Genomic DNA, 23,138 nt, shown 5'->3' with positions numbered 1-23,138 from the left:
AAGCCATTGCAAAACACCTTGCATGAGGGTAAATGCCTTCTGCAGGCATCAGGGCATGGGGTAGCATGAGTGCCGGGTGAGCACTCATACTCAAGGAGGGAAGGAGAGGGAGATAACGGGGTATTGTGTTCTGACCGTGCCTGTTAAGCTTACTGCAGGACTTTTTCCCTGAAGACCACACCTCAGTGCATACTGACCATACAGCGGGCAGGCCAATCTCCCACCGTACAGACCCCCCACGCTGGCCCCAGCCAATGACCCCACAGCACAGGACAGGGAGGAGCAGCCGGCAGCAGATAAAAGCCTCTGGGGGTCTGTGGTGCAGCTACAGGGTCTGTGTCCGCCTGCAGCTCTGAGCAAAGCCGCCCCGCCACCATGGTGCACTGGACAGCCGAGGAGAAGCAGCTCATCGCCAGCGTCTGGAACAAGGTCAACGTGGAGGAATGCGGTGCCGAGGCCTTGGCCAGGTAGGTCGATCTCCTGGTTCCCGGCTCTGCAGCCACCTTGCATGGAGAAACGGTGCAGTTGCAGGCAGGGAGCGTTAACGGTGTCCGTGTTTCTGCTTGTGTCCTCCCCCCATCCCTCTCTCCCCAGGCTGCTGATTGTCTACCCCTGGACCCAGAGGTTCTTTGATTCCTTCGGCAACCTCTCCAGCCCCACCGCCATCATTGGCAACCCCAAGGTCCGTGCCCATGGCAGGAAAGTGCTCACCTCCTTCGGGGAGGCTGTGAAGAACCTGGAAAATCTCAAGACGACCTACTCCAAGCTGTCCGAGCTGCACTGCGACAAGCTGCACGTGGACCCCGAGAACTTCAGGGTGAGCAATGCTCAGGACTTCTCCTCCTCTCCCTCCTCCCTCCACCCCTCAGAACAGCTCAGTGCCTGGAGCATTTTAAAGGAGCATAAATAGCATTGATTTCAGGAAACACAACAGAAAGGGACTGGCTTGGGTGGGAAATGTATTTTTAAGAGGGAGACGGGGAGAGTTTGGGAGTTTGATAGTGCCAGGGAAAAGGATCCAGGCTGTGACAGATTTGGGGACAAGGATAGGGAGGTGCTCTGAAAGCCTGCAGTCTGGTGCAGGCATGGCTTGAAAAAAACAGGAAAGGACTGGAAAGAACAGAGCTGGGCTGGAGATGGAGAGGAGGGTGGGGAGGGCCTGCGGACCATTTCCACTCTGTCCCATGTCACCTCCTGACCCCAGGGGTGGGAAGGACTTCAGCTTCCCTTTTTATAAGGCTGGCCAGCCATGTGAGGAGAGAAAAAAGCAAGTGTGGGGTCAGCAGGGACCAGGCACCAATGGGAGCAGAGGCCCTAGGGATGCAGACTGGGATTAGAGACAGGGAGGACAGATTGCACGAGGGGACCACAGCCAGCAGATGAGGGAGGGGGACAGGAGAGGGATCAAAGCGAAGGAGATGGAGGTGCAGGGGAGTGAGAAGCCACAGTGAGTGAAGACAGGGAGCAGTTCAGGAAGCGGTTGAGGGAGCTGGATGTGCTGTGGCTGGAAGCCTCTGTTTCAGCCTCTGTTTAAGCCGTATTTTGGGGAGGTAACAGGGAGGCCTTGCACTGACCTCATCCTCTGCTCAAGAAGCCCTGGGGTTTCATAGTGGACAAAAGAAAAAAAAAGTCAGAAAAGTGTGAAAATAAAGACTGGAGCCTGGAAAAAGCAGGTGTGAGAAGAGGACAGAGCAGGTAGATACCAGTGCATGTGGTCAGGAGACAATTCTTTTCCTGCGCAGAGAATTCAGCTAAAAAAGCTCCTCTGGGTCCCACCTTCAGGATCCAGGTGCCTCTCTGTCCTTGCCAAAACAACTGGGCTTTTTCTTCAGCCCCTGGTCACTGGGTCCTGAGCGTGGTGAAGGGAAGTGCTCAGCATGGTGCTGACCTGATTTTTCTTCCTTCCCCTCTCCAGCTCCTGGGAGACATCCTCATCATCGTGCTGGCCGCACACTTCTCCAAGGACTTCACCCCGGCCTGTCAGGCCACTTGGCAGAAGCTGGTTGGCGTGGTGGCCCACGCTCTGGCCTACAAGTACCATTAGACCCTCTGGTGGGACACGTGGCTCTAACAGACAATAAAAAACATTGGCTCAACTTCTTAATGATCTCCTCCTTCTCTGTGGCTGCTTTGGGGGCTAGGGGAGGACAGGCCCGGGGGCACTGAGGGGGAAAGAAGCAATTCAGGGCTGGTGGAACCATGCTCTGGGAATGCATCCAGGCTTGTCACAATGTAGAGGCTACTTTCAGTGGCTATTTGGGCACTCTTCTGAAGGTTTCTGCCTTCTCTCTAAAGCTCTTTCTTATCCTCCCAGAGCCTCTGAGACCTCAGCACACAACTAGTGTGTGCTGCCCCACACATAAGCACACATGTCTGTAAAGGGGATCCAGTGGGACATCTGGGGATGTTAACTTTTAAATCAGAGATGGACACTTTTGTAAAGAGCACGTTCCACTTCAGCTAGTGCTTCTAAGCCTGCTGAAACTGCTGGGGAAGGATTTCTGGCCCATCCTGAGCAGAAGGCCAGGCTGTGGGCAAGCAAGGGCCCCCTGGCCCTAGAACATCTCAACCTGTGACGCATGTGAGGGTTTAAATTCATACAGATTCACTGAAGCCAGCTGAGGCTGACAGAAATTTGACCCCTCATGTTTTAGTACTGCTGTCAAGAAGTCAACAAAAAACATTTTTTGAAGCTGCAGTAAAAACATTCTTCACATTACAGTCATCTTGGTCAGAATAGGACAGCTAAAGGAAATGTGCATGATCGGGGTGGGGGGGGGCTGAGGGCATTTTTTACAAAGAACTGATCAGAACATCTTTTACAGATTAGATTGATGGTGCAATGGGTTTTTCACTGGAATGAAAGGATTCTGCATAAGTGCATCACTTTCAGGACTAACTTAAAAAGCATCGAGGACAGGTATGCCTGAACATTTCAGAATGATGAAATCCATGTTCTGTATGATTTAGGAATAAATTTTCTGCCTTCCTCCAAGTAGAGCAGGGATTTGCACTTATAATCCCGCTATCCTACATGAACAGCCAGCCTGACAGGCTGAGGATCCAGCCCTGCTGGCCATGCCTAGAACATCCTGTACTGGAAAAAAAGAGAAAAAAGAAAGAAAAAAAGGAAAAGGAAAAGGAAGAGGAAAAGGAAAAGGAAAAGGAAAAGGAAATGAAAATGAAAATGAAAAAGGAAAAGGAAAAGGAAAAGGAAAAGAAAAAGAAAAAGGAAAAGAAAATGAAAAAGGAAAAGGAAAAGGAAAAGGAAAAGAAAAAGGAAAAGAAAATGAAAAAGGAAAAGGAAGAGGAAAAGGAAAAGGAAAAGGAAAAGGAAAAGGAAAAGGAAAAGGAAAAGGAAAAGGAAGGAAAAAGAAAAAGAAAAAGGAAAAGGAAAAGAAAAAGAAAAAGAAAAAAAAAGAAAAAGAAAAAGAAAAAGAAAAAGAAAAAGAAAAAGAAAAAGAAAAAGAAAAAGAAAAAGAAAAAGAAAAAAAAGAAAAAGAAAAGGAAAAAGAAAAGAAAAAGGAAACAGGTCCAGATTTCCTACAACCCATCAATCTCATTTTGATTAGCAAGTGGGCATTTCAGCATAATTCTAGGAGTAAGACTGTTCTAAATGTCTTAGGTTTGTTCAAGTTAGCACAAAGGGCATTTCAAAACCTTAGCAGTTGCCACCGCAAAAGAAAAGGCCTCCTCTTCTGTTTGTCACCTGCTCGAGGCACAGGTGGGTATAACTAACAAAATGCCTATAGATGCATTAGACTGGGTGCAGGCCAACCCCATATAGGTTGTCTATTTGCCTGTGCCTTTGTACCTTGAATCTCAGCCTTGCAAATATTTTCTCGCAGAGTTACCATGAGCCTCGGCAGCATGTTTCAGTCTCAGGATCTGTGAATGTCAGACTCACTGCGATCCTCCTCTTCCATCCTGTGCCATGGAGACATCCCACTAGTGGTCATTGCCCTCAGCATGCCCAAAACTGTGATGGGAAACAACTAGGGTCAAAGCTTATGCTGCATGTTTCAGCTGAGGATTACAGGGACTGGAAAGGCTTTCCCTGCTTCACCATTAGCTAGGTGTATGCTGGTCTATTGGTCTCTTCATTTGGGATCAGAAATAATTTTTCGTATGAGTGAGGTTTGGCAGGGATGCTAATGGATTCCTCTTCCTTTGGGACCTCAGTCCACTGCTGGTCTCAGGTAGGACTCTCTCGCTCAGGCACTTTCCCCTTGTGAGGGGTTTCGGGCATTGGCAGTCCTCATGTGTGTCCTGCTCCATGACCATGGCACTCTTCTGTCTAGTCTTCAGACAACCGAGGAGCTTCACTTTAATCTCACCTGCTGTGCTCAAATACTGGCCTATGTCGACTGCGTCAAACAGGAGGTCCAGACAGCTCCCAATGGTCCCATCTGGCTTTGAAGTTCTGGGAAAATGATTTCTGTGGAGGCTGAAGGTTAACTGTATGCCTCCGATTCCTCCCAAACAAGAGTACTTGCTAAAAGAGACTCATTGACCTTATTCTGCAATTAAAGGTGCAGGCAAGGGGTAGGATGTGGTGTTGGTGTTGCAGATCCAGAAAAGGGGTTTTCACGTTCCCGGCTTTCCAAGCAAGCATCGCTCCTCTCTTGCGTGAAGCCAGAGCAGTCATGAACACCAGCAGCCCCAAAGAGAGGGGATAGGGGTGAGTCCTGGACATCAGGCTGGATGAACACAGCGGAGGTCTGCTGTCAAAATGACGCTACCTCATCCTAGCAGTGTTTTCATCAGCAGCTCTGAAAGCTCTTTGCGGAGGGAAGGACTTCAGTGGTACATCTGTCCTTTGTAGCCAGGGAATGGAGGCATCAGCAGGGGAAGTGGCTCTCCCAAAGTCACTCCACCAAAGCTGGGATCATAAGTGCATTCCCAAGCCAGCTCACTGTGCAGACCATGTCCCCTCTGGGAGCAGAGCCCAGGCATGGGGCAAAGGCAGTGCTAGCGTTTCATTGCAATGGTCACTGGGGCACACATGACCTTTTGGAGCCCAGAGTCCTTTCTAAGTGGGTCCAGCCCTCCACAGTCTGGCTGGGGGGCTGATGAGCAAGGCAGAACTGGCTGCTGCAGGACGGTTTTATGACCTCTGTACGTGCACATTTGCATTTTGCTGTCTGCTGCATCCACCCTGGGGGAATGAGTGAGCTCCTGCTCAAGGTTAAGAGACCGCAAGATGTTGTCAGAGAGTTGAATGATGCCACCCAGGGCTCTTCAGCTGAGGAACGAAGAACACAGCAAATAAAGCAGGAGCAAGGACACCAGCAAAACAGCCTGGCTTAACAGAGAGGAAATTGCGTGTTCTGGAGGAGAGGGAAGAGAGGCTGGCGTGGATCCAGAGAAGCAGAGGCTGGGTATATCTGCCACTCCTGCTGATAAGGGCTCTGGTAAAGCTTGGCGCGGGACACTGCCTGCTGCAATCAGAGTGACCAGTAAATTCTGCTTGTTTCATTTAAAGGTCATCACTTTAATTGCCATTCACTGCCAGCTGGATGATTTCCCTATAAAAAGGGGAAGGTTCCTGTCCCTGGCAATGGGAATGGCCCAGTGTGGGGCCACAAAGTCAAGGTAGGACCTTGAGGTCTGTCCCACCCATACGATGAGGAGATAGACAACTGCAAGGATGCTCAAGACAAGAGTCCTGAGGGTAGCAAAATCCACTCCATGTGGACAGCAGACAACAGGGCCCTTATTCCTCCTTCTGGAGCTTGGCTGGGGACATGGATACTGCCAGGTGTTGCTGTGGGTGTGCTGGGAGGAGAGGTGATCTCCCTTTGGCTTTGTGAACTGGACAGAAACTACAGAAATTAACTCAGTTTGGCACAGCATGACAAACACTTCCCTCTCATCCTGTGAGAGGCTTCCTTAAAACATCTTTGTGTCCAGGTGGTCTCACTTAGATTCAAAGTCAAGGAAGATTGTGTCTGGCTTACACTCCTCATATCAGCAGGGCCAGGAGTGATGCAGTGCCTTGAGGACCCATAATTTGGAGTTGTACCTTCAAGATGGGTTCCCTTTCTCTGACCACAAGGAATAGAGATGGGCTCTAGCAGAGCTTAGAGTCAGAACAGCATGGACTACAACTCTGAAGCTTTATGTTAGGACAGACAAGAAAGGAAGCTCTTATGTTTAAAGTACAGGGCCTAGATTTGGGGATGCTCATTCAGTTCTTCTTCCCCAGCAAGCCTCTGCTCCTTAGAGCTGAGTTTAATGATCTTTAGAGCTGTTCAGGATGAATTCCTATGGAGTTCAGGGTACCTATACACTATCAAGGGTCTAAAAACAAGGCCGAGGTGAAGTCTGCAATCTATGACCACCACTGCTTGTCCCTTTGGGTCTGCACTGCGTATGCATTCCCCGTCCGCAATACTGGAAATCAATAGCCATGGAAGAGTCGTGCCGGCAGCTCCACCTGCATTCAGGGCTGCGACTGTAAGCGCATGGATGTGAGATGCTGCTTGTCCACTCAAAGGCAGAAGGGGGGAAAGGGCCTCTTTTCCCCTTGGACAGCATCCAAAATTGCTATCTTTCCTTGTACAGCCCAGCTCCCACCCCAGCCCCAACCAATGGCCACGTCAACTGAGATTAGGACAAGCTGTTCTTAGTATATAAAAATCCCTGGGGCAGGCTTCAGCTCTACTTCCTTGTCATTGTTCAGGGAAGCCCCAAGCAAACCCGCTTGCTCGACAAAATGGTGCACTGGACAGCTGAAGAGAAGCAACTCATTACCAGCATCTGGGGCAAGGTCAATGTGGCCGACTGTGGTGCTGAGGCCCTGGCCAGGTAAGTCTGGCTCTGAGGCATCTGCTCAGTGGCCACCCTGGATGCAGAAAATGCTGCAGTTGCAGCAGGGAGTATTAACAATGCCTATGTGTCTGCTTGTGTCCCCCCATCCCTCTCTCCCCAGGCTACTGATTGTCTACCCCTGGACCCAGAGGTTCTTCTCCTCCTTCGGCAACCTCTCCAGCCCCACCGCCATCCTCGGCAACCCCATGGTGCGCGCCCATGGCAAGAAAGTGCTCACCTCCTTCGGAGAAGCCGTGAAGAACCTGGACAACATCAAGAAATCTTTTGCTCAGCTGAGCAAACTCCACTGCGACAAGCTGCACGTGGACCCCGAGAACTTCAGGGTGAGCAATGCTCAGATGCCAGTCTTAACTGAATAAAGATTTCTGTTCTCTGGAGAGGGCTCTGGGGGCTTCTGGTGAGCATCACAGTCACTAGAGATCCAGGAATAAAAATCTCAGAGGGTGCCTGAGCCTGGAAATCAGCTGTGATCAGGGAGAAGGGGAGGAGGAGTGAATAGGTGTATTCAAAGAGAACCAGCAGGAGTTATGGATTTGAGATCTGTGAGGCAAGGGACCCATGCAGGTGAGATGAGTGCGAGTGAAACGCCGAGTAGCATATGTGCAACCTGCAGAGCAAGTGGGGGGGGAAGCAATGTTGGCTTGGAGCAGCTAGAGACCAGAAGGGAAGAAGCGGAGGCAGGATTTGAAGCAAAGAGCTGATCTTGGGTATGGGGGAACGGTTAAATCAAGGGAGAAAATAAACACTGCCATTTCTGCAGAAGGGAGGGATCTGAGCCAAGGAAAAGAGTGGGGAGGTGGGGGAACGAAAGGAGAGGACAACCCCAACTGAAGCAGAGAGAGGACACTGGCACAGAACAGAAAAGGAGGGTGTTTGGGGAGGACGATCCAGCACATTCAGGCACCCTGGTGAGTGCCAGAGACTCAAATTGTGCAGGAAATTTGGTGCTCTGCCCTGGGTGGTGATAAATCCGTTCCTTGCTTTGCAACTAATCCTCCAAAATCTCAAGTTGGGCTGTGATCCCAGGCGGGCAGTGATGTTGGTCTGTTGGTGTGCCCCCGTGCAGACCAGAGCAGTGTGACTCAGGGCAAAAGGTGGTGTTGGACTAATGGCTTTCTCCTCCCTTCATCCCTGCAGCTCCTGGGTGACATCCTCATTATTGTCCTGGCTGCCCACTTTGGCAAGGAGTTCACCCCCGCCTGCCAGTCCGCCTGGCAGAAGATGGTCCGTGTTGTGGCCCATGCGCTGGCCCATGAGTACCACTGAGCCACCTGGCCCCTGCACGAAATGGGGTGATCCTCCCACTTCTGGGTGCAGCTCTGCGCCAAGAAATGTCCTTCAGGTCTCCTGGGCCCGAATTGCCAAATAAACACCAACTGCTTCACTCTCAAACAGGTGTCCGCCTCTGTGTGGGAATGGGGTTGCAGGGAAGACCCAGCAGTGCTAGGGCAACAGGGATGCCTAGATGTAAGGGATAATGTAAGCCGTCTCTGGCTTGTATGCATTCATGCAAGGGAGACCTGTCTAAGTGGGAAAATCTAGGGGAACATTCAAGGCCATAACAAATAAACACACAAAAAATGCAAATTAAAATACTCTGGTGGTTTATTGGGGGACCAGGCAACATCACTTTGTTTAATATTTTAAGCCTTTTGCAGATTAAGTGAAGCAGTTCTTTCCCTACGAATGCGCAGTGGGACAAGTGTCAGTGAGATTAGGTCCATTGTTTGTAACTTCTTTTAGGGAAGGAAAAAGGTTCTTTTGCTCTTTGTCTAAACTGTTATCATTCTCACATTATTAAAGGCAGAATGTAATAGACACAAGTATCTTTTAAGGCCAAGGATGCTAATTTCAGGTACATGAAGGACAGAATATCTACTTTCCCTGGCCCCTACATGCAACCTTTCACAGCAGAGCTAGGTTCACTTAACAGTCCCCATGCCATGCAAGAGGCCAGGACGTTCCCCAGTGTCCTGCCTCCTTTCAAACCAGTCGTAAGACTTGCGACACCCTCTACCACCCAGAGAGCTGCCCTGGGGACACGCTCAGGGTGTCCGTGTGGTGGGTTCCTCTCCCCTGCGCACTCATGCCCTGTTATGGGGGAGAAAGCGGAGGGAATGGGTTCTAAAGCAGGTTTTCAGTAAACTCTGCAGCTTCCTCCATGGAGAACTGGGGATGCCAGCGCTGCTGGAGCAGCGAGACCCCCCCCGTGCACACCTGGCCTGAGGGTCCTTTGCTGCACCCCTGTCACAGAGAGAGCAGATAAACGAGAACCGGTGCCACCGTCAGAAACAGCTGCAGCCTGGGGCCACTTTGTGCCACCACACAAATGCGTTACACTCTGGCCTTCCCGATGCTGTTGGACCCCAGACACCTAATATTACTTTATGCTGTCTTGCTCTGCCCCTACAAGGCCTCGCTGGGATACAGCTGCCCCAAAGACTCCATCCCACCCCACCACCTCCAACCAGCTCCGCTCCCTGGCAGGAGACCCAGCTCCCTGCCCCACCTCTTACTCTTGTTCCTCCTTCATCTGCCAAGTCACCAGGACAGGCACTGTCTCCTGCCATATATAGTCCCTGGTATAGCCGGTCTTCCCCACCTCCCTTGGAGCCTCTGCAAGCTGAGATCATCCAGGTAATGAGTGTGCCCCTTGCTATAATGCTTCCCTTCCAGTATGCTCTTCTTGCCTCTTGCTGAGGCAGGAGCTCTCTCTAACTGCAGTAGACATTACCTACATTTTTCTTAGTGCTACCTTGCAGTTAGCAAACTGTCAAATAATAAAAGAGAAAGAGGCAAACCCAAGGCTGACAGGCTCTAAAAGAAGAAGAAGAGGGAGAAACCACTTGCACATATTGGTACTTTCAGAGGAACAGATCCAACACCACCAGGTCCTGGTCTTTTGCCTCACAGTAATGCAGTCCGCCATGGCTTTGAACCATCTGAGGGGCACCACTGTAGCCCAAGCCTTGCACGCACCTTCCTCCAAGGGCTTTTGTGAGGCTTGGCGCCACGCTCAGCCTTTGCATGGAGGTAAATGCCCCAGAGATGGCAATGGGGGGCAGCGGGGAGAGCGGCCCGCAAGCCCGCAGTGGCAGCGGCTGCTCTGGGCACTTTGCCCCGGGCCCCACCCTGACGCCACGTCCCCTCCCTTGGGGTGCCAGGGTGGCTGGGCCCCCAGGCGTAGCCAATGGAGGGGTGCGCGGGGAAGAGGAGGGGCCCAGCAGAGCATATAAAAGTGGGGACGGGGAGAGCCGCTGGCCACAGGGCAATCCCCTTGGGAGCGAGAGCCGAGACTTCCTCCGTACCTCCCTGCAGCTACACGCTACCTTCCATCCGACACCATGGTGCAGTGGTCAGCCGAGGAGAAGCAGCTCATCAGTGGCCTCTGGGGCAAGGTCAATGTGGCCGACTGTGGTGCTGAGGCCCTGGCCAGGTAGGTTGGGCTCCTGGGCACCAGGACGGAGATGAGCCCATCCTTGGAGATGTAGTTAACTACATCTGTCTCTGCTTGTGTCCCCCCATCCCTCTCTCCCCAGGCTGCTGATCGTCTACCCCTGGACCCAGAGGTTCTTCGCCTCCTTCGGCAACCTCTCCAGCCCCACCGCCATCCTCGGCAACCCCATGGTGCGCGCCCATGGCAAGAAAGTGCTCACCTCCTTCGGGGATGCCGTGAAGAACCTGGACAACATCAAGAACACCTTCGCCCAGCTGTCCGAGCTGCACTGCGACAAGCTGCACGTGGACCCCGAGAACTTCAGGGTGAGTGACGGTCCCAGCCGGGGACCCCCTGCCTGCCCTGGCGTCAGCCTCTGCCCACGAGCGTCTCCCCGTGCTTTCGGCCGCGCTGCGGTGCCCACGTGTGGGGGTTTGCACTGCTCGGGGGGTGCAGACGTGGCGTTCCAGGCAGGAGAGGGGTTCCCTGGAGGCTGGAGGACAAGGTGAGGGGCAGGAGAGGAGGGAAGGGGCCGTGCTGCAGCGTGGGAAAGCACCAAGGGCTGAGTGGTTGCGGTTACGGACGAGCCATCTGGAGGGTGAAAGCAAGGATGGAAAGGAGAAGGAAAGGCGATGAGGAGGTGGTTTAAGCACGGAAAGGGAGGGGGAGAGAAAAGTGAAAGCAGTTGTTGGAGCAGGAAGAGGTTTGAGACAAGGGAAAGCAAAGAAGCAAGAGCGAAACCTGGCACGAAGGAGAGCAGCGAGCATCAAGCGGCAGCAGCTAGATGCCAAAAGCAAAAGGGGAGCAGGACTTATAGGGAGAGGAAACTTGGGCTCCCACATCTCTGCACCTGAGAATTTCCTAATGGGAAAATAACCCCGGCATCGGCTGTCGAGGGTTTCCCCCAGGTCAGCAGGAGCTCTGCTGCTAATGCCGGGGTGCTTCGTGCTGCACCGTGCGCCAGTTTCCTGCCACTCGGCACAGGTACCCCGCTGCATCTTCTGCTTGGGAGAAACCCTCAAACAAAGCCAGAAGGAAGAAAGGAAAAAAATTAATCAACAACATCTCTAGAGAATTTTGGGTTACTCTTCCCATAGTAGCACCAGAAGGAGGAAAGCTGGCTTGGGGTCAAAGGGGGAGCTGCAAAGGAGGTTTAGACTCGGTGGCCCAGACTAGACAGGGGCTGGTGCTTTTTGAACTGCAGTGCATTTAAAGTGCGGCTTGCTCTTCAGACAGAACAAAAGGATTAATCACTTTTTAAAAGCTGAATCTTTAGAGAGCAAGTTTAAGGAACATCTTAAAAAGGATCACAGGATCCAGGAAGATTTTTAAGCCTACAGAATGCCTGAAGGTTTCCCCAGGGCTGGTGCGAGTGCTTGCCAGGGGATCTGAAGGCTCCCAAGCACTGCTAACCTGGGGGGGGGTTTCTGTCCCTCCAGCTCCTGGGTGACATCCTGATCATCGTCCTGGCTGCCCACTTCACCAAGGAGTTCACTCCCGAGTGCCAGGCTGCCTGGCAGAAGCTGGTCCGCGTGGTGGCCCACGCTCTGGCCCGCAAGTACCACTAAAGCGTTGGCAGGAAAACCTTGGGAAGCGTTTTCCAGCCACGTTTCCGTGCACCGGCTGAAATGCTGTTCTGGAGCCGACAGCTTGTAACAACCAAATAAAATTCATCCCGTGAAGTCTCCACTGCGTGTCTGTGTTTCTGGATGGGGCGGAGGGGTTGGAGGGCCTGGGGCATCCGCGGGGTGAGCTCCAGGAGCGCGGACATCTCCCTCCCAGGGAACAACCAGCTCCTTTTGTTCTCGCTTGTCTTTTAAGGGATTATGTGAGGTTTGCCTGTGCTCTGAGATCGTGCCCATGCACCAGGAGCTTTGGGCAGATAGCCCTGCTGCCTCTACACACATACCCCTTCCCCCAGGAAAGTTTGCATTATGGAACTAGCCTGTGTTTTACTGTAAAATACGGGTATTCTTTGGCAGTCATGGGGGGCTCAGAGGATTCATATTTTTTGAGGAAGATAAACAAAGTGAAGACTTTAATCCACCCCAGCTCATTTCTGGCATAAAGCCCATAAGAAATGAGCTGACTCATACTGGCCTAGCTGGGTGGGGGCAGGCTATAGATAAACATTTTGCATGTTGCTATCAAGACCTGTCCAGACCTTGTTTATGCACTTCTTCTTCACCCATCACCACCCATTCCGCCACTTTTTAGGGGCCCAATCTTGCTAATAGTGGTGAATACTAATAATTTTCTGGATGTATCAATGGATGCTCTGTGTGCGCAAAGTTGTTTGGGTGTCTGCAGAGCAAGACTGCTTAGAGGAGTTTGTTCTTGGCGTGGGAGGCACCTTGGTTGTGCCTGAACCGAGCATGATTCAGTAAAAGCAATTGTTAGCTGAAAGGACGTGCTTGCATTTAAAGGGAAAAAAGGAGGGCATAGCTATACATCCCAATATCTCGGCCACCCTGTCTATGCTCTGTGCTAGCCCTACTTCATCTGCATTCATCAGCGTCCCCCCTCCCGCCCCACTGAAAGGTGTCGGATGCCCCCTGCAACCCTTAAATCCTCCTTCTTGCACCCACGGCTCTGGGGAAGGGGGACTTTGTTTCTGGTGTCAAGGCAGACATGGAGAACATAAGAATATAATTTATGAACTGCTATTATTACTACTATTATTATTATTATTATTATTATCATCATCATCATCATCATCATTAAGTGCTTTCCTCGCTACAGAGTGGCTGGGCAGGCACGGAGTACACTGTTTTTTCCAGGTGTTTGGGGCCACAAAAATTAGCCAGATTCTTCCATGAAATTGTTCATAGATTTCAGGCAGAAATGACTAAATTCGTTGAACAAATAGGTCTCCCCCAGACACATCAGGATTTGTCTGGCAAACACGGCATCTGGGGCCAGAAATGAACCAACCGGACCTGTCATGTTGGACTTTACAGGTGAGCAAATGGGGAAAGGATGAGCTGCTCCCCCTTCCCTGCTATTGGGGCTCCACTTTGGGTACCCCCCCCAGGAGCAGGGGTTTCCATCCACCAGGACCTGGTGGCCACCGCAGCATGGGGTGATGCCCCATGGACGCTGCTGGCACCAGTGGTTTCTCTCCTGCTCCTCAGCCCAGCTGGGGGATGATACCCCTGCTCCTATCTCCAACAAGCAGATCCACCTGGATGCATCAGGTGCCCCTGGATGCATCTTCACCCGATGCTCGTTTTGCCTGCTGTGCAATAGCAGCCTGGCCCACAGCAGCACCCCACTGCGGGCAGCCAGCAGCCCCATGGACAGCTAAAAGCAACGTCTTAAGGAGCTGGAGCTGGCACACTCCGGTCGGGTCCTGGTGCGGCCGATAAGATGGTGCGTGGTGTCTGCCCTCCCCAGCGCGGCGCTGCCACTTCCAGCGAGGCTGCATTTTTCCTTGCTCTTTTGCTTCTCCCCCCCTGCCCATGCACACAGCAAGGCAGGGTTCGTCTCGATTTATTGTCATGCTCTAGCACACCAGCCCACATGCACTAAATTTTCTTGGCAAAAGACAGATGTTAGCTACTCTAATGAAGATTTTTCAGTCCTCCCTCTATGAAAAAAAAAAAGTTCTACAACTTAAGGGGAAAAGAAATATTATTAGACTGAAAAATCTAGCTCAATGTTTTCCTTCTTTCAATTGATTTTCCTCCCCTTTCTGTATTTTCAGCAAAAGGCCAAGCAGTCTCTTAGCAGGACATGGTCCACAGAGGAAGGCAAGCCCAGCTCTATGGACAGGAGCTTGGCCAGCTCTTTAGCCTGCTGTGACATGGCCATGCAAACACACTCCTCTTACACTGCCACTGGTCATCCTACCTGCTGGGACAAGAAGACCTGCACCTCTTACTTACCCCAATCCAAATCCCAGGAAAACGAGCAGGAAGCCAGCTGTTTACCCTAGTTGTGCTGGGATCAGGCTCATACGCCCTGTGTTTTCTGCAAAGACTCTGGTTCTCGGGGTTTTATTTAAAAAACGAAACAGGAGAGCCCTGCCTGCAGGGACATTGCTGCTGGGGGGGGTGCATCGCCCCCAGTGTGCTCAGGGGTTGCACAGGAGGAGCAGTTCACCTGGGGTGCAAATGCCTCCTCCTGCCAAAAGAGGCTGGACACAGCCTGGCTGAACTTGGAGGAAGTGTAAAATGCACCAGCCTTGTCGGGGGAAAGCAGCCTGGGCTCCACCAGGGAAAGGACAGCTCTGAACTGACTTTTTGCTGCTTTTTGTGCCCCCAGCAGGTCCTGCAGTGGCAAAGCTTGTGCTAAAAGGCTGTTTTACCTGCCCTTTTTGGAAGCAGGTTAAAGCACAACTGGGCTGAGAAGGGTGATCCTGTTTCACATTTGCAGCTTGGTCCCGTTGGTCGTGATCTTGTTGGTCGTGCTGTAGCTGGGGGGAAAACATCTGGGGGCGTTTCCACCTATTCCGAAAGGAAAACACCGTGGTGAATTTCTGTTAGAGGAAGAGGAAGAATGATTAATGCAGAACTTAGCCACAAAGCCTAAGCACCCTTTATGCTCCCTGAGCGATCACAACATTCCTCATGCTTCCTGGTGGTGCAAGGTGACTGCGGTCCTGAAGCACATTTGTGTGTAGCAGAGTGGTTTGCTTGTGGCTGCCCACCAGGTTGCTTTGCCACTGGCTACAATTTCATGGGGGAATTCATCATTTTGCTAATAGAGGTTAAGGCAGGGCAGAGTCCACCACTTGGAAGAGTCAAGGCACAAGGCTCCATGCTCTGCTGAATCCCATGCATGTGGTTTAAATTGCAGTTGGCTACTGCACAGTGACTTGTGCAGCCCTCTCTTTGCAAAGCGGTCTACCTTCGGTAGCTGGAAAGGAGACCTGCCTGCACAGCAAGGAAGGGATAAAGCTCTTGAACTCAGGATAACCAGAGGCCTCTTCTCAGCCTGCCACACCCTGGCCATCCCCTCTATGCTCTCCCGCCACGTGGACCCCCACGCTGGCCCCAGCCAATGACCCCACAGCACAGGACAGGGAGGAGCAGCCGGCAGCAGATAAAAGCCTCTGGGGGTCTGTGGTGCGGCTACAGGGTCTGTGTCCTCCTGCAGCTCTGAGCAAAGCCGCCCCGCCACCATGGTGCACTGGACAGCCGAGGAGAAGCAGCTCATCGCCAGCGTCTGGAACAAGGTCAACGTGGAGGAATGCGGTGCCGAGGCCTTGGCCAGGTAGGTCGATCTCCTGGTTCCCGGCTCTGCAGCCACCTTGCATGGAGAAACGGTGCAGTTGCAGGCAGGGAGCATTAACGGTGTCTGTGTTTCTGCTTGTGTCCTCCCCCCATCCCTCTCTCCCCAGGCTGCTGATTGTCTACCCCTGGACCCAGAGGTTCTTCTCCTCCTTCGGCAACCTCTCCAGCCCCACCGCCATCCTCGGCAACCCCAAGGTCCGTGCCCATGGCAGGAAAGTGCTCACCTCCTTCGGGGAGGCTGTGAAGAACCTGGACAACATTAAGACGACCTATTCCAAGCTGTCCGAGCTGCACTGTGAGAAGCTGCACGTGGACCCCGAGAACTTCAGGGTGAGCAATGCTGGTATCCTCACCCCTTCCCTGCAAAGTGTTGGGATCACCAGGTTTTGCTTTGAACCTGGAGGGCCTGTCCACAGCAAAGCTGTCCAGGGGTACTTCCTGTGGTCTGGTGAAGGCAGAGCCCCTGTGTAACACCCAAAAGAGACAACAGCTGTGGCAGGACTGTTTGCAGGAGAGCGAATGACTTTCACAGGGCCCCTCTAGTAGCAGCAATACAGCTCTGGGGAGGAGAAGGTATCGGGAGGTTCTTGGTTTGGAGACAGAAAAAGCAAATTCAGAGAAGGTGCAGGAGGGAAGCCAAGCAGATCATTTAAGAAAATTATAGGTCCTACAGCAAGATGAGCAGCTAACCTGCTCCAAAACAAGAGATCAGATCTCTCTCTTGTCCCATATGGGACATATGGGACAAGATATATGGGACCTGTTTGACTGGGAAATTCCTTCTTTCCCTAACACTTAAGAAAAATTTTTTTGGACAATTTTTTCATTTACCTCCAAAGAAAAAAAAACATATGAAGCATTTTGCAGAGGGGCTTAGGCCAAATCGCTTTAGGATCCCAAGAGTGGGGGAAAATAGTTCACTTTTTTCAAAGGGCTTTTTGTTTTTGTTTTTGTTTTTTTAAGAGCAAAGCACAGACTGCTTTCTCAAAATCCAGAGCTTTCTATGGAAAGACTGAGGATTTTGTCTTAGTAGTCCCAGGGACTGAGGAGTGAGTCCATTCCTGTAGACAGACTGCAGCACATGGGCAGGAGGGCTGGGAAGGGACGGGAAGGTGTGTAGCATGCAAGAGCCCTTTCAGGAGGGGAATACAGCCTCAGGGGGAAGTCCGGAGAAGGAAAACGCAGCCCTGCAGGTTAGAGGGTGGTGTTTGGGGATGGACAAGAGAGGATGGCAGGAGGAGCCACGCACAGGCTGCAAGGGAGAAGGGCAGAGCAGAAAGGAAATAGGTTTGCAGCAGGAAAATCTGGGAGACAAACCTTGCACAAAGGAAAAAGCTGTTCAGAACCAAAGAGAAATGGCAAAAACGGGTGGGAGTTGGTGGAGTCATGTGAAGCCAGGGAGCGAGCAAAGCCCTCCTTGCGGGAAGCCAGCAGGCAATGCCTCCCAGCCCCACCACTGCCATCAGCCCGTGCAGCACTGCCCCAGGGGTGCCTGGTCCCTGCTCCTTCGTCTACAGAGGCACAATGGTCCACGCAGCACTAACTCTGCCTGTGCTTCCTTCTTTCTCCTCCAGCTCCTCGGAGACATCCTAATCATCGTCCTGGCTTCCCACTTTGCCAGGGATTTCACCCCTGCTTGCCAGTTTGCCTGGCAAAAACTGGTCGGTGTCGTGGCTCACGCTCTGGCCCGCAAGTACCACTGAGCTTCCCGGGACCAGCTGGGTGATGAAGAGTCCCTGCTCCACCACATGCGCCTCCGGGCACGGGGAAATGCTCTTTGGATGCTGACAGGCTGCAACTGTCAAATAAATGTCTCCTGAGGCCATATCTGCAGAGTGTTCCTGTCTCTGTGTGCTGGGGAGCGGCGGGGGGCAAGGGGAGGACGTGCTTTGATGCAATGGCATGCATGCATGGGTGGACTGCTCGTTGTTGAGGGTTGTTGCAGATGGAGTTTCCTCAACTCCGGAGTGCACTCTCACGTGTGCACCATGTGAGTGCACAGGCACAGGTCTGGGAAGAGAAAACTCATGCAGCGCATCTGCAGCAGAGAGCAACATGCTGGTAAAGGGCCCTGATGCCCAAGAGCGTTTCAGAGTGGGTGCTAGGAGTAATTAGGCATTACAATTAGGCATCCGCAGCTGTTCTCCCAGCTCTACATTCACGGGAAATAAGGTGAAGCCCACACTTTCCAAAGCACGCACTTCCCAGTCAACCCATCGCTCTCTGCCTTCCTATCGCCATTCAGCACCTGCTCTCCCTTTTGGCCCTTCGGAAACTGGCACCTGCCTTACTCTCTTCTACGTTTGCAGGAGATGCACTGTCTCTTTTTAGAGCAATTGGTGCATTTGAGAAAGGGGAAAACCTTTGCACTCTTTTTCCGGGGAGGTCCAGAAGCTTTTCACCTTTTCCAGCTATGTCAGCTGTCCTAAGAAAAGGGGCTGCTTTCCCAAGGGTGATTGATCATACTAAGCCACACAGCAGACATTAATCTCCAGGGACCCTCACTCCCCCCAAAGTATCCCCCCTTTCCAGGCTGAGGGTATTCGCTTGCCAGCTTCACTCCGCGGACAAAACCTCTTACATTAGTTGGTATATGGGCTTTGGTCTGTCTGCCCTCCTTCCACCATCTGATGGGCCTTCACGGCGCATGGAGCTAGCTGTGGGTTGCAACAGGCCAGGCTTGGATGTTCATTCACTGGGACAAGGGTGACAAGTTCCATTTCATTAGTTATCTTATTAAACAAAATAGGGGAAAAAACCCATAAAAATGACCAAGACCTGAAAACAACAGAAGAATTAGTGAGCTAGCTTCTGGGTCCCAGCAGCCACAGCATCTAGCGCACTAACTGATGTGCATCAGGCCAGTGCAGACAGGCAGGACTGGGCTTACAGCACAAGCTAAAGCCTGAGATCCTTAACTCCAGTTAAGGAGTTCTCATGCTTTTTGGGTCAGCAAGGCCTCGCTTCCAGCTCCATGGTGCAGCAAAACAGCAAGCATCCCACGTGCAGTCCAGTGTGCGCTGAGCAGGTTGATGGGGCTGGACCAGCATCTGTCAACACCACGTGACTCCTGACAACTGGACTGGCTGAGCCATGAGTGCCATTACCTAGTCTGTTTGTCTCACTCTTGCACCTTGTCTTAAACCAAGACTGGAAACTCCTTGAATTAGGGAGCTGACTTAACCAGTGGTTTTTGCAGCACACGGCACAGCAGAGCCCTGGTTTGTGATAGAGGTTCCTGGACTTCCCGGGGAGGATACGGCGGGCTTTGGCTGTGATTTTCCAAAGGCATGTCCTCACCTCCCATGGACTCAGCAGGCTTTCGCTCCACAGCCAATGTGCAGTTTTTTATGCAGAGAATAGAGTGGTTCCTGGAAGTACTCTTCAGCAAGCAACAGCACAGCCTGTATGCTGCCCTGGTCTGACCCCAGAGCTGACCCTGCTTTGAGCACATTGTCAGATAGAGACCTCCTGAGCTCCCCTCCCACCTGAATTAACCTGCACTTCCTGACTTTGAGTTTTCAGGACACTCGCTTGCCTTTCCTCACACACAGCTTATTTTGAAGGGCTCTGTAAACAAATCAGTCTGAGGATGCCTTTATAAATTTGCTTTGTTTTGATACCATAAATGTCAGGATTTAAGGGAGGTGAGAGGAGGATACAGATGTTGCCCATCACAGTGTGGAAGACAAGGGGTGCCTCTTTCCCAGATCTGTGCAGGATGGACAAGCCAAGTGCTGGGAGGTAGAGACCAGGACCAAGATAGACAGGGGGAGCACATGTGTTCGAAGCTTTGAGGCATTCTTTTTTGGAGACAGTGATGAGAAAAATCAGGAGGATCGTGATGTGGGACAAGAACAGGAAATCTGAACATATGGAGAAGAAAACAATGGCTAGGGCGTAGATACTGTTGAATCCCTGCAACTACCTCTGCAAGTCAGCCAGATCACAATCTGATAGCGCCAGCAGAGATGGCACTGGGGACTGCATTGCAATAGAGCAGCCAGAGGAGACAGAGGACTGGGGTAATGATCAAGACTGTGCTCCTCAGCAGGCATGCCAGCCCTATCCTGGCTGCTCCCATGCTTATTAGCATGGTCCATGTGCGCTCCCAGCATGGTGGAGAGACACAGCCCAAAGACAGTCAGATCCAGCATGGAAAGGATGTGATATGCGGGCTGGTGGAGACTTTGGTCTGCTTATATAGCACACACAACAACATAAGTTTGTTCCAGTGCTGGCAGTGCCATAACTGGGATTGAAGTCCAGGAGAAAGCTGCTTCCCACCTGGGTAAGCTGGTCAGCAGGAAGGCTTGACCATGAGGTTAATCATCTGAACTCCCCCATGATATGCTCTTGTGAGGTGCTCGTGTTGCTTATGGGATGCAAGTTGCGCAGCTCCGATTTGGAGCAAATGTTATTTTAAAATGATGAAGAAACTCTGAATCGCTATGAGTTACACCACGGAGCCTTGAAATGAGGGGAACCTCTCTTCATCCTTAATAGCAGGCTGGTGGATTGTTCTCCTCTTTCACACTAGCTATCTCCAAACCCGAGACAATACCGAAAACCTTTGGCAAATGAGCACACTGTGCTTCTGTGGAGAGACATTCAGGAAATTTCCCTTGACAGCACAAATAATAAGTGAATGGATTACCTGAGAGAGGAGGAGAGGATTATCCTCTGTAAAAATTGGTTGGAAAAAATAGTACTAAATTATATAAGTCAGGAAAGAGTCTGTTTGTTGTGAAGAATGGTAGGTTAATGACACGTCAGTCACGTGCATGTTTTGATGGATGACTGCAATTGTCAAGTTTTCTTGCCAATAATGAAGAGCAGAACCTGAACAGAGGGAGGCTGTGAGATCAGCCGCTGGGAGCTGTGGGCGCTCTCTCTGTCCTTCCTTGACGATCAGGACACATCACCAGTCTTCACAGAGCCTGCTCTCCTGCAGATATACTGCAAAGGCCGTGGGCTGATGGAGAGCTGTGAAAATGGAGTCACCCAGGTTTGCAAAATATTCTGAAATGGTCAGGCGGAAGATAAAACTTATACTGCTCATAGCAGATATTGTATGCAGTTTTTAGACGTGTTAAGAAAAAATAATTAGTCAAACACCAGTGATAGGGTAATTAATGGAGTCTATACTATGAAAAATATTAGGGGTATGAGTTTTATGCTTATCAGAGAAGAATACTTGTTTTCTCTACCCTGAAATGCTCCTGTTAACAGTTGTAGCACAGTGCCAGTCTATTGGGAATGAAACTTTAAAGACTCCTACTGAAAGATCTAATGGATTAATAGAACCTCAGAGCCTTTGCAGGAATTATTACTCAATTTTTAATGTCAATCGAAGGAGCACGCTAGCTAAAAGACTCTCAAATATAATTTCCTGATATCTGTTCTGATTCCCACAGTCACTAGAATTACAGAAGCAGAAAAAACATTTCTCTTCACTTCTCAAGACAGCAAAGCCAAAATAGTCCTTAACTGACTCTGTGCTGCCCTTGCTAGGGTTATAAATATATAGTGCAAGGCGTGATCATGTGTCTCTGCAGGGAAATCTTCCCTGTCAGAAATGTCAGCATAACAGAGCATTTCTAAAGGCAGGTCTTGCAGCTAGTGAGATTTGAATATATTCATAGCAACATGCAGACGTGCCTATGACATGTTTGTTGTGTTTTTGCTCACAGCTTGAAATGAGGATAAGCTGTAATGTACTTACTTTGATTTTGTAAAATATGCTTTATTGATTTTGAGATGTAAATAGTGGCATTGCTTCCTCCAAGATACAGCGTGGAGATACCCAGGCTAGCTAACAGCGCTGTGCTTCTGCAGCAGCCGTTTCCGGCACATTTGTTACTTACACTGCCCTGTAGGCTGCAGAGATGCTTGGACAGAAAATAGGTCTGTCAGCAAAACAAGGGGGATCTGTGCATGAATAGTTTCATTTTTCCCCCTGTGTAAATAACTGCTTGGTTGAAATGTGCTTATCGGATGACATTTCCAAAGGATGCCTCTTGCAAGATAACTGCCCATTCGTATGTACAAAACCCTTATCACCAAGGACAGCCAGACCTTAGCACCTCCCCAGCTCGCTTGCACATGTCCGAGCAGGTTTGCACGTGCTCTGCCCGGCAGAGGGGCAGCCCCCTTGCTAAAGGGGCTTCTTGCACCAGGGCTTTGATGAGTCAGTGCTCAGAAAGCCTCTGCTGGCCCCCCTTCACCTCCCGCAGTGAGCCCACCCGTGTCTGTGCCTCATGCACCCAGGTCCCCCCCCAGTCCCCTCTCCACAACCCCACTGTCCTCAGCAGGTGCAGAGACCTGGATTTTAGAGCTGTGTTTTAGGAAAGGATTGCAAGGACTGGCTGGGGACAGGGCCTCGATTTTTTTCCGGTGTCACTAGCAAAATCTGATGTCATGGCAACTGCAACACTGCTGCAAAAGCTTTGAGAAATATCGTTTGGGTATTAAGAGATTTGTGATCCCTCTTGGTAACCTTTATTCACTATGCAGTAACAAATGGAAAGAGATCCCATTTAAGGTAACTAGGCAAAAATAAGAACTGAGTGTGAATGTCTCCTGCAAATCTCACGTTCCCCAGGATGATATCTCTGAAGGAGATGCAAGCACATGCCTGTGGCCACAGCAGCACTTCTGTGGCCAATGGCTGTGGGGGGTCCTCTGGGTTGCATCTGGGGAATGGACGTGGGACAAGTCCCTGAGATGTGCCCAGGGTGGCTCCAAAACAATCCTGTCACTGCTGCAGCAGTGCTCAAGCTGCACAGACTACCACCCTACTAAATACTGGAAAGCATCTGCTTAGATCCAGGAGACTTTTCCACAGGTGCAAATTTCTAAAGGTGTACCTGCTGGTGCCAAGGTGGTGGCAGATGGAGATGCAATAGAGGTGCCATTGCACCCCTGGAGTGTGCAATCAGTTTGCCTCAGCCCCTTGAAAAGGTCCCAGGTGACCCTAATTGGTGCTGAGATTCCACATGGACATTATAAAAACAGACAGTTTCCTCCACATGTGAAACACAAGGGTGTTGCTCTGTCCTGCTGCTTTGTCTGCTGGAGGACTTCAGCAGCGCAGAGGTGAGGACATCTGAAGGGGCAGCACCTTTCTGTAGGTAAGCCTCGGCTCATCTTGGTGTTTTAATTTTGAAAGTGTCATTTTCCATTCCGATTTTATAAGGATAGTTCTGGTTTGCAATCAGCTTGCTTACCTATTAATGTGTATTCCTGCAGCTGTTTCGTGCTCTCCATCACCTAGCCACTCAGGTAGCTATCACCAGCACACCCCTTGTGTGTTTATCTATCTTTCCACATACATTTTGATCAACTATTTGCATCTCTTTCCAACACAGTCTGTTGTCTGCTCCTGACATGTTCCCTGGCCACCTCGCAGAGACACTGCAGGAATGCAGTGTAAGATATCCACTGAAAGAAGGGCTGGGCATCTCTATAGAGAACAACAGCTGGTGCTATAACAACATATTTCAGACAGGATTTAAAGCTCTGAAGTCAGTCTCTAAGAGCTGTGCTTCTTCATGGGTTCTTTCACAAAATATTCCCCGTCTGCTGATGGGATGGTGTCTTGCCCCCATCTCTGGAGCTGAGCACGCCTA

General features: G+C 51.0%; 4 protein-coding genes across 7 annotated transcripts; all 4 read left to right on the top strand.

Moving 5' to 3' along the window:
* Positions 1–57: 57 nt before the first annotated feature.
* Positions 58–2,130, top strand: LOC104141513 (hemoglobin subunit rho). Its single transcript, XM_068931112.1, has 3 exons — positions 58–467; positions 595–817; positions 1,916–2,130. The coding sequence occupies exons 1-3, from the start codon at positions 376–378 to the stop codon at positions 2,042–2,044; spliced, it is 444 nt and encodes a 147-aa protein (XP_068787213.1). The 5' UTR covers positions 58–375; the 3' UTR covers positions 2,045–2,130.
* Positions 2,131–2,697: 567 nt separating this feature from the next.
* Positions 2,698–8,394, top strand: LOC104141507 (hemoglobin subunit beta). Of its 4 annotated transcripts, XM_068931111.1 has the most exons (5): positions 5,195–5,381; positions 5,486–5,595; positions 6,686–6,810; positions 6,935–7,157; positions 7,972–8,220. In XM_068931111.1, exons 3-5 carry the CDS (start codon positions 6,719–6,721, stop codon positions 8,098–8,100), a joined length of 444 nt encoding a protein of 147 aa, XP_068787212.1. In that variant the 5' UTR covers positions 5,195–5,381; positions 5,486–5,595; positions 6,686–6,718; the 3' UTR covers positions 8,101–8,220. The 4 variants fall into 4 exon arrangements, with proteins under 4 accessions (XP_068787208.1, XP_068787209.1, XP_068787211.1 ...); XM_068931107.1 differs by lacking the exons at positions 5,195–5,381; positions 5,486–5,595 and adding an exon at positions 2,698–2,920; XM_068931108.1 differs by lacking the exons at positions 5,195–5,381; positions 5,486–5,595 and adding an exon at positions 2,772–3,724 and having other exon boundaries at positions 7,972–8,394.
* A 1,654-nt stretch (positions 8,395–10,048) lies between these two features.
* Positions 10,049–11,957, top strand: LOC104141505 (hemoglobin subunit beta). Its single transcript, XM_009670843.2, has 3 exons — positions 10,049–10,270; positions 10,374–10,596; positions 11,710–11,957. Exons 1-3 carry the CDS (start codon positions 10,179–10,181, stop codon positions 11,836–11,838), a joined length of 444 nt encoding a protein of 147 aa, XP_009669138.1. The 5' UTR covers positions 10,049–10,178; the 3' UTR covers positions 11,839–11,957.
* Positions 11,958–12,864: 907 nt separating this feature from the next.
* On the top strand, positions 12,865–17,396 carry LOC104141514 (hemoglobin subunit epsilon). Its single transcript, XM_068931106.1, has 4 exons — positions 12,865–13,230; positions 13,977–15,487; positions 15,615–15,837; positions 17,082–17,396. The coding sequence occupies exons 2-4, from the start codon at positions 15,396–15,398 to the stop codon at positions 17,208–17,210; spliced, it is 444 nt and encodes a 147-aa protein (XP_068787207.1). The 5' UTR covers positions 12,865–13,230; positions 13,977–15,395; the 3' UTR covers positions 17,211–17,396.
* The last annotated feature ends 5,742 nt before the right edge of the window (positions 17,397–23,138 follow it).

This window comes from Struthio camelus, chromosome 1 (assembly GCF_040807025.1).
Source record: "Struthio camelus isolate bStrCam1 chromosome 1, bStrCam1.hap1, whole genome shotgun sequence".
Classification (NCBI taxonomy): domain Eukaryota; kingdom Metazoa; phylum Chordata; class Aves; order Struthioniformes; family Struthionidae; genus Struthio; species Struthio camelus.
This window is presented reverse-complemented; position numbering and strand designations above follow the sequence as displayed.